The sequence below is a fragment of the Acomys minous genome (genome assembly GCF_964271855.1).
Source record: "Acomys minous genome assembly, chromosome: 18".
Lineage (NCBI taxonomy): Eukaryota > Metazoa > Chordata > Mammalia > Rodentia > Muridae > Acomys > Acomys minous.
In genome coordinates this window covers 65,047,176-65,060,349 of record NC_140501.1, presented here as the reverse complement: position 1 = coordinate 65,060,349, position 13,174 = coordinate 65,047,176, and the positions used below count along the sequence as shown (strand labels likewise).

At 52.4% G+C, this 13,174-nt stretch overlaps 2 protein-coding genes across 3 annotated transcripts; both read left to right on the top strand.

Moving 5' to 3' along the window:
• Window positions 1-5,200: 5,200 nt before the first annotated feature.
• On the top strand, window positions 5,201-7,952 carry IL25 (interleukin 25; the record flags this gene model as incomplete). Its single annotated transcript, XM_084767406.1, has 3 exons — window positions 5,201-5,209; window positions 5,385-5,623; window positions 7,697-7,952. 3 exons carry the CDS (start codon window positions 5,201-5,203, stop codon window positions 7,950-7,952), a joined length of 504 nt encoding a protein of 167 aa, XP_084623532.1.
• Window positions 7,953-8,754: 802 nt separating this feature from the next.
• On the top strand, window positions 8,755-11,677 carry CMTM5 (CKLF like MARVEL transmembrane domain containing 5). Of its 2 annotated transcripts, none has more exons than XM_084767893.1 (6): window positions 8,755-8,871; window positions 9,246-9,426; window positions 10,306-10,458; window positions 10,984-11,076; window positions 11,252-11,336; window positions 11,432-11,677. In XM_084767893.1, the coding sequence occupies exons 2-6, from the start codon at window positions 9,301-9,303 to the stop codon at window positions 11,443-11,445; spliced, it is 471 nt and encodes a 156-aa protein (XP_084624019.1). In that variant the 5' UTR covers window positions 8,755-8,871; window positions 9,246-9,300; the 3' UTR covers window positions 11,446-11,677. The 2 variants fall into 2 exon arrangements, with proteins under 2 accessions (XP_084624019.1, XP_084624020.1); XM_084767894.1 differs by having other exon boundaries at window positions 8,855-8,871; window positions 9,217-9,426.
• Window positions 11,678-13,174: the final 1,497 nt, after the last annotated feature.

The window sequence follows — 13,174 nt, the reverse complement described above, 5'->3', positions numbered from 1 at the left end:
TTATTTCCCAGGACTACCTGGCGGGAGAGTGTTTGTTCCAGCCCCTTCCCCACCTTACAGCTGAGTTACCTACAGCCCCCCCCCCAGGGGAGAGGTGGCACAGGTCAGTGAGAGTTTCTGGGTAAACACAGGATGAAATGGTGTTGGCTCTGGCCTTGGCAGTAAAGCAGTGCCCCGGCTGGAAACCTTGAACATACTGAGACTCCATTAGAACAAAAGTTTCCAGGTACATCTGAAGCAAGAATTCTCCAGAGTGGCTGGAGGTGGTTGGTCACTAAACAAGACTTCCTGTCCTCCAGACGCTAGTCCTGGGGACAGGATCTGGCCGCTTGACCCTGCTCAAGAGTGAGTGGCTAGGACCCCTATCCAGGGTCACCAGCACAAAACAAAGATGGTCAGGGCACTTTGGTCCCCAAACATAAGTGGACACGGACGAACGGATGCCTAACTTCTTCTAGGTGAGCAGAAAGACTGTGAAGGTGTCCAGGCAAGAAAGTAGTTTGAGAGACGGGTGGGGGGATCTGAGCGTCTGAGGAGAGGACGCAGACGTAAAGTGTCCAGCATGTGACTTTTCTAATATGTCCCTTCATCCTTTAACAGGGGTTTTTCAGGAAATCAGGCTGTGTTTCGCTGAGGGAGTGGGAGCCTTTGGGCACCCCTGGACCCTCACTTCTGCCCTCTCCTTTACGGTTGGATGTCAGCAGCTATTCATGGTAGCCCCTGGGTGCAGTCTGAGGAAACTCAGGCTGGGAAGGGGTGAGACCTGGCACAGAGAGCGGCCTTGCGTGGCCTTGCGTGGCCTTGCGTGGCCTTGCGTGGCCTTGCGTGGCCTTGCGTGGCCTTGCGTGGCCTTGCGCCAAGGTTTGCCCTGGCCACATTCAAAGAGCAGCAAAGAAGGACCTCTTATCTATCTGTCTCCCCAGTTCCTACTCTTCTCTTCCCCGCAGGGTCCCCAGCCGTCTTCTGTCTTCCTTGTGCCACCTCATCCCATCCCACTCTCCTTTTCCTTCCTGGCTTCCACTCACACCGTCCTACTTGCTTCTGAAACGTGGCAACCCCTTACCCACCTCCGGGGCTTTGCTGAGCCCATCTTCCCCCCAGACCCTTCCCGTCATCCTGCCAAAACGCCTGTCCCAGGTCTGGTTGCCTTCCCACCCTCTCCCGTCTCCTCACCTCCACAGCAGCTCTGTACCACCCGCGCCCACCGCCGTGTCATGGCACCGTTTGGTTTTCTTCGTTGAGCCTTTCTGTTGTAACCCGAGAGCATCTTTCTCAGTGCTTATTGCCTGCCTCCTAAATTGCCTCAACAGGAAGAGGCGCCACCTGCCTTGTTGTCACCTTGTCTTCCTCTTCATTCCTGGCACGTACAATGTCAGTGTCTGGTGTGTAGTAGATGCTTAATAAATATTTGGCGAGCGGATGAAAACGAACATAGGAGCCATGAATATAACGCAAAATGGAGTTAGCCTTGGGAAGGTGCCATCACTGCGTGCTAGCCCTCTTCATTTCCTAACTCCGTGTGTTTCCCAGGTCAAACCGGGTTCTCCTTGAAGGTCGTCTCCTGAGCTTAATTATTCTGTACTTGGCAATTGCATTAAACGTAATTAGCGGGCTGGAGAGATGGCTCAGTGGTTACGAGCCCATACTGTTCTTTTTGAGGACCCGAGTTCAATTCCCAGCAACCCCTTCAGGTGGCTTACAACTGCCGGTAACCCCAGCTCCAGGGGGATCTCACACCTCCTGCCACTGTGAGCACTTGCGTTCATGTGCACAGCCCCCTCCACATACACATGGTTAAAGTAATAAAAATAAATATTTTTTTAAAAAATAGATTTTATTAATTTATTCATATTACTTAAAAATAAATCTTTAAAACATAATTAGCACCTGGGCCAATATTACCTACAAATCCGAACGTGGGAATGCTGTTCTGCAGGTCTCTATCTTTGTTGTTGCTGGGTCCCTCAGAAAAGTGTGATGGGGATGTCCCATTGCCACCAGCAGCACCTGCTCACCAGCAGCAGCCGCACAAGGACTTCAATATTTTAATAACCTGCGACCTGGCTTCTTATAAGGTGAATAGAAGCCGGGCGTGGTGGCGCACACTTCTAATCCCAGCACTCAGGTGGCAGAGGTGGGTGGATTGATATGAGTTCGAGGCCAGCCTGGTCTACAAAGCGAGTCCAGAACAGCCAAGGCTACACAGAGAAACCCTGTCTTGAAAAACCAAAAACCAAACCAAACCAAAGATGAAGAGAAATGAACTCAATGCTGTGGATGCCACACTGTTTTAGGGCCGTAGGTCCAGGGCAGCTAATCTTCTTGGCACCTCTAAGGTCATTCACCCCAGGGACACGTGTGCTACATGACACACGCAAGAGCAGAAGGAGCATCTGAGGTCATGAACAGACTAAAATTTCAAGGCAGCTCAAGCAAGGGCGTGAACACCCCTTTGATAAGTTGTACTTGAACTCACCGCAAGCCCGAAGAGCCTAAGGTAGAAGATGTAGCACGTCACGTCACGTTTCCCCTGCCCTTTCCGGGCAGGCACCAACCTCTTTTTTCCCAGAGGTAGGAACCCCAGGCCTGTTTGGCTGCCAGGCAGGTAGAGACATGTTGGGAGGGTACCCTTGATGTCATATGCTGGGTCAACCTTCTTTGCTCCCGCCTCTGGCATTCTCCTCATTGCCTGCCACCCGCACACCCCCCAAGGATTCCCTGGAAGCTGAAATGACTCAGGGATTCCAAAACTAGTCACCCCAGGAGGAAACCCTCTGGAAAATGTTTCTCATGGCAGGGAGTCACCCTAAAGAGTCCCACAAAGCTGCTCCTGAGATAAGGACAGAGGCTGAGCAAGCAGGGTGGGGTGGGGGCCTTGCGGCTCAGAGACTGGTGCATGGGTCAGCCCGGTTGGTCATCATGGTATGGAGAAAGCCAGCCATGGGAAAGCCTGTGTAATTGGAGGGATAGTCCATCTTCCTTGCAGAGGCTTCCTCTGGCTTGAAGTACAGAGGAAGAGAGAAAGAGAGAGAGGGAAACCACATGCCTCCTGTGAGGGACAATCTCCCAGTCACCCAGGCCAGCTTCCATACTGCAATGTCAGCAGTTGTGACAAGAAGCTAAGGTCATTTTCTGGGTCTAAGAGCACCCTTTCCACATTAACCAAGGTCGGCTTCCTAGGGCTGTTGAAAGGGGGCTGGGGTGGGGGTGCGGGGACCTGTAGGAATCCTGCTCTTTGAGACACCACTGCTCGCTGAAGCAAGGACCCTCTTCTGGCCTTGGGGTTGCTAAGGAACACCACAAGCCACCTGAGGCCATGTGCCAGACAAAAGGCTGGCGAACAGGAAGCTGGAACAGTGGATCCCAGCCAGCAGGGCTGAGTGCCAAAGTGGGCAGGAATGCCCTGTGGTCTTGGGCAGGTGCAAACTGAAACCTGGCAAGGCCAGGTAAACAGGGGGCACATTCACTGTGGGGGCTCCCCTTCATCCACAGCCAACCGAGGACTGGCTCACGGTAGGAGCTTAGGGTCGGGGTTATTGAGTGCTGGAATGGAAAACCAGCTCAGACTCTTCCCAGCTGTATAACCCGGAGCAGACTATGAAGTTTTGTTAGTAATGTGTCCAGGGCTTGTCAAATCATCCTCAAAATCCAGATGGGGCAAGTGAGACTGCTCGGTCCTACAGCATCTGAAAGAGTTGTCCTCTGTGGCGGGCATCATTCCTGGTTCCCTTTGTTTACTTTCAGATCCCTTGGTTACTTCAGGAGTATTTTCTGAGGGAAAGCACATGCAAATCAGTACACATCATTCTAGAGACACTGTGTATGAGTGTTGTATTGAGGTGGGGCAGAAGGTCCCTGGGCAAACAGAAAGGCCTGGAGGGACAGTGCTGGCCGGTCCCTGCACAGTCCTCCCCGACAGGCTGGACCTTGACTGACTGGCCTGTGTGCTTGGAATCTGTCTTTTTGGAGTGTACACACTTCTGCCTGGTCAATTGGGCTCTGTGAGAGTGCAGGGCCTGGGTGAGCTCCCCCATGGCCTGAGAGGGGCAGCTGTCCTTGCCGTGTCCCTGGGGCCCTGTGAACAGGGGTGAGACCTTCTTCTGGGTCTCTTCTCCATGGTCCCCTTTCTCATTTGGGCAACGTGGACAGTCACTCAAGCTTCTTCCTTCAGTCTTGCTCGCCCGACCAGAAAGCTCCTGCAGTTAGGTCCTTTAGTAGCACTGGCCAGCGAGAGCTGCGTCTTTACCCCTGGAAGAAGCCAGGGAGAGTCTGGGGACCGAGATCGGAACAGGTCATCAAAGGGAGAGGGCAAAGGGAAATCGGGGGCAGTAATGGACAGCGAGGAAGAACTCAAGCTCGCAGACTACAGTGGTCAAAGGAGTTGGGTCGTAAAGATGAGGGCCCAGAGAACAAAGGGAATGGAGGTCAAAGAAGATGAAGAGGGGCTGGAGCGACGGCTCAGAGGTTAAGAGCACGGACTGCTCTTCCAGAGGTCCCGAGTTCAATTCCCAGCAACCACATGGTGGCTCACAACCATCCACACTGTGGTCTGATGTCCTCTTCTGTGGTGTACATGCAGGCAGAACACTGTATACATAATAAATAAATAAACAAATAAATAAAAGATGAAGAGGAGGGAAGGAAGTGTTTATTAAGAGAGGCTGTCAGAGACATCTATTGAGAGACGGTCGGAGGTCAGATCCTAGGCAGGAGTAGCAGAAGTCTTGAAAAAGATGCCCCTGGAGAGGAGACCACATGACCTTCCTTAATTTGAAGTAGCAAACGCCAGGGGAATTCCCATCATGGCATTTTCACAGAGGCAGAGACAGAATTGCAGAGTGCTATTACTACGACCCCCGCCCGGAAAACGCAAGGAACAAAGTTTACCCAACCTGCTGCCCAGCTGATAGTGATGTCATTACAGCTTCCATGAGGGTAGCATTTGGGACTACTTCCAGGGTGGCTTGTTGTTGTTGTGCCTTTTTTTTTTTTTTTTTGGTTTTCCTTTCTTTTCTTTTCTTCTTCTTCTTTTTTTTTAATCTCAGGTCACTCCCTCTAAAAGATAGTGGAAATAAATTTGAATAAACAAAACAGGTTTGCTGAAAATAAAACCAGGACACCTCAGCTGGTCCAGTCAGCCTGCTTCCAGAAGGCCTGTCAGGCAGGGTAGTACCTGGTGGCTGAGAGAGCAGTGTCCGGCATGTACCAGGTGAGTGGCCCTGCTATCTGACAGAGGACTGGCTGAGAGAGAAAGGAACGGATATGGTACTGAGGGCATAGGAAGGCTAAGATTTCAGGCCTCCTGTCTCAGGGAACCGCCAGGGTAGGCTCATACAGCGTGGGGCCCTGAGAGTAGCCCTTCTTTTGCTGGCTTTTGCTTATAGGTTGTTGCATTCTTGGCCATGATCGTGGGAGCCCACACCGTCAGTTTGCGGATCCAGAAGGACTGCAGCCACTGGCCCAGCTGCTGCCCCAGCAAAGAACAAGAGCCCTCTGAGGAGTGGCTCAAGTGGAACACTGCGGCTCCACCTGAACCTCTGAGCCACACCCACCCCCCAGAATCCTGCAGGGCCAGCAAGGATGGCCCTCTCAACAGCCGGGCCATCTCTCCCTGGAGCTACGAGTGAGTTTCCTAGTCCTGCCTCCCACTTCCCAACCCCCCCTCCAATGTATTCATGTGTCCCCCAGGGGATGTATGAGGGACCCAGGAAGTTCCTCCCAATTTGACCTCCCAGCCTGTATTAATTACACAGACCAAAAAGATTTGGGGGCTACACAGGCCTGAATTTGAGTCTCAGTTTTGTTCTCATTGTAATATGTTAGGTGATGTTTTCAAAGTTCAGGCTGGTTTCCTTCCTCCCTTCCTTCCTTTCTTCCTTCCTTCCTTTCTCTAAATTATATTCTAGAGGCGAATATATAGGTCAAATGAAACAATGTATGAAAAGCCTATATTTATATTGATTCTGTTTCTTGTTTGGCCTCTTCCATAACTCATACTTTTCTTACTAAAGTGTCAACTAAAGTAATATGTGGTACAGACACAAAGTACCACTATGCTAAGTGTTGTCACTCAACTGTTTAGGGTCAGGTGCGTGGCTAGATCCTAGGCTTGTTATAGTCAATCAAAACCATGCTTTTCTTACACAGTTTGCCACATAAAATATTGTATTTTTTTCTATTTATGCCACGGTACACAATTGGGACAGAAAAACAAAGTATTACAAATTAGGGCCTTAGGGACCCCAAACACGTCCCCGGCCCTGGATCTTCCCAGGGTTCCATGCTCCCACTCCATGTGTGTCACAGTTGCTTAACCCTGCAACTGACGGTGTGTGGAGGTGTTCCCGGAACAGAGATCCGGTCAGCTTTAACTGGTGTTGTGTCTAAGACACCAGTTCATAATACTTTGGAGTAGTCTCAGAGGCTGCTGTCAAATCTGTTTGGGGTACGGGGCGGTTTAGGGGGAGCTCTGAGAGGCTGTGAGAAACGTCGCTAGCCATTTAGCAAAAACGTCTCCAACACATGTTCTATACAACATTTGTCCCACAAACTGCTTCTCAGAAAAACTGATGGTGTCAAGTGAGTTTGGGGAAGGGTACACAGCCCCCTCCCTTGAAGGACCACAGTACTTTCCATACATTATAGTTGGCAAGAAATCTACAAAAAAGAAAACATTAGTTTTCCCCAAACTTATTTGATCACAGAAACACCGCCCCCCCCCCCGCAAACAAACAACTATGAAAACCCCAGCGTATTTATTATGCCATCTACTTTGGGAGATGTTTGGGGTAGCCGGCCCCGCTTTCCCAGGGCTTGCGTGGGAAGTGGTCCCCTCACACTGGAGCTCCCTGCTAGACTACTGGATGCCCTGCCACCTCAGTATCTTCTCCCCAGTAATTGTGGGGTTTTTAAAAAATTTTTTTTTGTTTTGGTCTTTTTCTTGTTGCCTCAAATCTTTTCTGAATTGCTAAAAGTATTTGCCAAGCCCTAAATGTGCCTGGACAGTGTCTGGACGGAGGCTGTGATGCCGCTGTCCCCGGGGAGGAGCCGCAGGAGGATATACTTAGAGCTCCTTATAGCCTCCTTCCTATGTGGCGGCCAGGCAGTTGTTTTGTTTGTTTGTCTTTGTCTGTTTGTTTTTTGACATGGAGTCTCATTCAGTAGCCTTGCTGGCCTGGGACTCACTATGTGGCGCACGCTAGCCTTAAATGCTTGGCAAGCTTTGCCTCAGCCTCTCGGGTGCCAAGATTACAGGCATGTACTACCATACCTGGCCCCCACATCAGTTTTTAGTTTTGTTATCATTGTAAAAAAAAAAAAAAAGAAAAGAAAAGCAAAAGACCCACAAAGTGTAAGAAGCCTCCTGATGCGCATCAGACAGATGCAGAGCTGGTCTGGTGGAAGCTGGCACGAGGTTCCTCACCTTCCTTTGCTTTGTAAGAAGCTGTCATGGCTATGGCGGGGGAAGTGCCTATGGCTAAGTGCCACTAGGAAAGGTACTTTTTTGTCCCCTACCTATACTTGCAGCTGAAGGAAATATGTCTCAGAGAGGAAGGGGGTGGCATTCAAAGTTACACAGTATTGGGTGCCAGAACAGGGTTAAGAAGTCACACCATTCCTTCCCCCTAGCTTCTCCACCCCACCTGTCCCTTGCTTCTTGCCTGTTTTATAGGACTGTTCCGCTCTGTCTCCACAGGTTAGACAGGGACTTGAACCGAGTTCCCCAGGACCTGTATCATGCTCGATGCCTGTGCCCACACTGCGTCAGCCTACAGACAGGCTCCCACATGGACCCACTGGGCAACTCAGTGCCACTCTACCACAACCAGACCGTCTTCTACCGGCGGCCGTGCCACGGCGAGCAAGGTCCCCATCGCGGCTACTGCTTGGAGCGCAGGCTCTACCGAGTCTCCTTGGCTTGTGTGTGTGTGCGGCCCCGAGTAATGGCTTAGCCATGCTTGCCACCTGTCTGGTCGCTTGCTGGGAAAGTGGGCCAGGTGTACAGCCGCCCTGCCACAGTGGGCCAGGGCATGTGAATGCTCAAGTCCTCCAGAGCCCCCACCTGACGCACCACCAGGATCCGGGTGACAAGGTGGAGGGCTTGGGGGAGAAACTGGGACTTTTGCACTTTTTGAAAGCACTTTTGGGAAGGAGCAGCTTCAGCCTGTGCTGCCTGAAGATGCTGTGGTGGCGTTCGCTGCCTCTCAGGAACGTTGTCTCCAGAGGCTTGCTGACCCTCCCCGCCCCCCACCCCCAACCATGCTCCCAGCTCTTCCATTCCTCGGAATTCCCCTGTCCAGCACAGGCACTTTCTCCCGTTTCTCCCTTTGCCCTTCATTTCCTTTGTTTATCCACACTAGCTGTGCCTACAGCCAGGTGTAATTGCTTCGACGTGGATAAGTCTGAGGAGAAGGCTGTGATTGAGATTTATCCAAATAAACACCTGTCTTTTAAAGTGGTCTCATTTGTCTTTGGTAGCCGTGGCTACCTGAACATCCTGCGGTTCCCAACTGGGTCCTCTCTCCTCTCTAGCACCTTCTCTACTCTGAAACTCTCCCTATTTCCTGGGTGTCCATCGAATCCACCCCTCCCCTCCCCTGGTCCATCCCTGAACACAAGGGTGGGGGTCAGACAGCTCGACATGGGCGAGAGACAGAAGCCCATTGAAGCACTGCAGTAGGCATACAGCGCCCCCCTTGTCTCCCCAACAATCCCCCTTTGTCCTCTGGTCCTGGCTGTGGCAGCTTGGTCCAGCAGGGTACAGCCTGGGCTGGCCTCCAGTTCCCACCTCCCTTAAAGGAAAAGAGAGGAAGGCCCAGCTGAGCAAGAGGGTCAAGGCTATGGGACGGGCATAAACACCTTCAGACTTCGGTTGGTCACTGGGAAACTCCTTGCTGCTTCCGTCTCTCTCCTGCCCACACCCCCGCAACTCCTCTGGTTCCTTCCCGCATCTCATCCTTTGCTTGTTCCTTTTCTCCTTCATCAGGTTGGGCTAGGCTGGAGGAAGAGGAGGGTTAATCACCTCTCTCTCACTCCTCCCCGTGCCTTCTAGGGGCCCTGCAGGCAAGAGCAGAGACATCCTGGGCAGCGGGGTGAAGCCCATCTGGGCGAGCCTTCCCAGGGTACTGCCTTCTCCCAGAGTCTCACAGCAGGGCCCCAGCTTTGCTGTCAGGCTTTGCAAGTCCTTTCTTGCTCCCCGTCTGCTTCCCTAACCAGATCTGTTTTCCTTCCTGGGCTGCTGGGAGTCTGGTGAGGGAGAGTCCGTGTGTCTCCCCCTCCACCCCCGTGAGCCTCGCAGAGATGTTCAGTGCCTGGGATCGCAGGGAGCCGCCCCCAGAGGAAGGAGCAGCTGCAGGGCTCCAGGGCTTCGGAGTGGACAAGACCTTCCTGTCTTCCCTCAAAGGCATCTTGCTGGAAACTGAGCTGGTAACAGCTGCCTCCCCAACCTGGTGCCTCCATCACCCCCACCCCAGCTCCCTGGCACAGCCGCCCTGCCTTGGCGTTCTATGCTGACTGTTTCACAGCCCCTTTCCCAGGGTTTCTGTGTTTCCACTCCCAGGCGTAGCTTCTGCAACTCTTCGCTTTCTGCCTGCTTCTCTATCTGGAGGCACTTACAGAAAATGTCTCATTTGCTGCAAGACCCAAGTTAGACGGAGAGATAGCTCTCTGGAGATAGCTTGCTCTGAAGGAGCAAGATTCGGGTGTGGGTGGGCCCCACTGTCTCCCTGCAGCTTCTAGGAGGGCTACTTCTTGGCATGTCTAAGTTTAGGCACCCCAAAGGGTAGGTTTCCTACGGCCGTGCTGCGGCCCACTAACATCTAGTCTCTGGCTTTTCCTGGCGACTGAGCGAGACCACAGTGTTAACATGGGGCCTCTTTCTCATCTGCCACCCTACGCGCAGCAGGCTCCTGCCTCCTAAGCCTCTCTCTGCGTGGAATCGAAGGCTCTGGCTCTTGTCATCTGACGTTTAGGCATCTGGAGGAGGGAAAGCTTTGTGGGGGGAGAGGTGCCGTGGGCTGTGTGTGCACTGCGTTCTGTGCTCCAGGAGATGATCCCCTGGGATGTGCAGATTGGCCAAACTGCCGGAATTGCGGGGATTCCTGGGATATCAGGAGTGGGAGGATGGAGATGCCTTTGATTGTCCTTGACGCCAGGGGTGGGACACCTCCTTGTCTTCATTGAGAGCAATTCCTTCGTAGTGGGACTGGGTAGCAGCTGAGAAGAGGGGTCTCCCAACCACAGTAAAACCATGGCCGGACAGATGCCTACGTTTCCTCAGAAAGCTCCCAACCCTTGGTCCCACAGGCCCTGACCTTCATCATCTTCATCTGCTTCACGGCCTCCATCTCCGCCTACATGGCTGCGGCCTTGCTGGAGTTCTTCGTCACCCTGGCCTTCCTCTTCCTCTACGCCACCCAGTACTACCAGCGTTTTGATAGGCTTAACTGGCCTTGCCTGGTGAGGACCACTGCCTCTCCCAGTCCATCCTGGCTTCTTCTTTCACCTCTCTGATCGATCGCTCAGTTGTCCTGTTGTCGCCTCGCTCCCCTTCGTTTCCACAACCGAGCTGTGCCCTGACTTATGCTGTGTCCCTGTGCTCAAGACTGAACTTTGGCCCATAGGAGCATCCCTGTCAAGGAGGATGTACAGACCTTAGGCCAGCTGTCCCACACATCAAAGGTCTAGCCCAGTCCTGCTCTGGTAGGGCTGTGCTGACTAGTGTCCCCTCCCCTTCCTGGCTGTTCTAGATTTATCTGTTTCCATCCTCTGGGCAGGGTTGTGAGCTCACTCCCTTGAAAGTACTTGACGTGTGTGTGTGTGTGTGTGTGTGTGTGTGTGTGTGTGTGTGTATGTGTGTGTGTGTGTGTACGCATTCCTGGGCAGGAGTTCAGTCTCTGAGGACCAGACAAGGAATGCTGACTAGCTTGGCAAACCTCCAGGTAATGACACTCTCCCCAACCCCCGTTGCCTCTGGCTCCACAGGACTTCCTCCGCTGTGTCAGCGCCATCATCATCTTCCTCGTGGTCTCTTTCGCTGCTGTGACCTCGAGGGAGGGAGCTGCCATTGCTGCTTTTGTGAGTCCGTCCCTACAGTGTTCTCTGGGACTTGTGGCTGGTATCGGCACACTTTCTGCGCCCAAAGCAAAGCCTGTGCCCACTCATATACCATCCCCTCATTTCTTCCAGACCTCAATCCCCTACTCTGACCTCTGACAGCCTCTGCTACGCCACCCTGATTCCTTTCCCATAGGTTTTTGGCATCATCCTGGTCTCCGTCTTTGCCTACGACGCGTTCAAGATCTACCGGACTGAATTGATGCCCAGCACCACCGAGGGTGAGTGTCTGAGCTCTGAGAGAGGAGATGCCTCTCTCTCTGGCCCCAGAGACAGCAGACATACACGGTCTCCCTGCCTGGCTGCCTCTCCACAGGGGAGCAGCAGTGATTCCAGGGTTTTCTGGCTCCTACGACCAGACACAGGAACCATGGATCCCATATTTGTCGTCTTTGAATTCATGGAACATCCAAGTGCCCATTGTCTACTCTTTGTCTTCAAAGATGTGTGCTTGAGAGGTCGCAGGCATCTGTGGAAAGTGGTGATGTTTTGGGGGGGTCCGGGTAGGTTGCTGTGCCTCCAAGTCATTCCCAAAATTAAAAAAAAAAAAATTCAAATCCTAGTGCCGGGTCTCCTTTTTCCTTAGAACTTATTCGGATAAGGAAGCCAATGAGTCATTCACGGGAACGTGCTCCAGAGGGCCAGGCTCCCTCTGTGGGCACGTCATGCACAAAAGGAATGTGACATCTCCAAAGCGCTGCGCCAGGCTGCTTGGGCATGAGACCTCTAGGCTCTCCCAACCCTCCAACAGCCCCACACACTTGTTAGGCATGGGTTACGTCCTTCTCTGGGGTTTGTGTAGAGCTCCCCCTTGTGGTATGGAGAGGGCTGGGCAGCAGACCTTAGCGGAGAGGACAGCCAAAGGTCTTAGGACAAATCCCTAAAACGGCCACGTCACCCGGAAGAAAAGCCCTTAGATATGAACTGGTCACATGCCCTCATCCTATGTAAAAGAAAACAGGCTTGGTTAGGGGGAAGTGACCTCCTTATTTTTGACGAAGCTGAGTCTAGGACACTGTGACTTTGAAACAGAAGTGTCTTCAGCTATGTACTGTTTTGAGTCCTTTTTGAAGCTCTGAAAACAGGGGCCCATTCCTTTGCCAGTGGACCCACCTTCCCAGCTGGCTATGTCCTCAGGAGTGTTTCCTGTCTGCAGGGCCTATGCTCGACACCCAAGATTTCGAGGTAACACTTGGGTAAATCGGCTTGCAAAGGAGTCTGAGACAGGAACTGCGTGGTCCATGATGGATAGCACTTTGCTGCCTGGCTGGAGGGACCCATCATGGCTCACTCTAGCTGACTTCTTGCCCCATCTCCTCAGTGCTTTGCTCTTCTCCCAAAATGTCCTTTTTCCCCTCTGGGAAGAGCCTTTCATTTGAGGGCCCTGGCCTCAAGCCCTGCATCTTGAACTTGGGGGCAGTGCTATTCTCTCTTGAGAAGATTTAGCCGGGTGTGGTGGCGCACGCCTTTAATCCCAGTACTCGGGAGGCAGAGGCAGGTGGATTGCTGTGAGTTCGAGGCCAGCCTGGTCTACAAAGTGAGTTCAGGATAGCCAAGGCTACACAGAGAAATCCTGTCTCGAAAAACCAAAATAAATAAAAATAAATAAATAAATAATAAATAAATAAATTTTTTTTAAAAAGGGAAGATTTTTCCTGCCTGCTGTTTCCTGTTTTTCTGCCTTTGTGTTCTGGTACCTCATCAGGCCTGGCAACTGCCCCAGGGAAAAGGCCCACTGGACTTTGGGGTTCCCTGGACCCTGTTCAGGGTTCCAGAGTTTCTGTATAATCTGCCCTTAAGTCTAGCTGACTGCCCTTGGCCGGGAGGATGGAGGCAGGATAGGCATAGTCTCGGAGGAGAATAGGGAAAGGCTGGACTAGGGCACTGGGGAGAAGGGCGTCAGTGAAAGGATGAGGAAGGGGCCTGGAGGACATTGTCCAAATGCTCAGAGCCTCCTCTGGCGTTTGCTTTCCAGCAGGAGATCTCACCCTGACCCCAGCAGCTGTGTGTGGATAGCTCTCTAAGGAGGAGAGGGAGAGAGAGAGTTGGACTTGTGCCC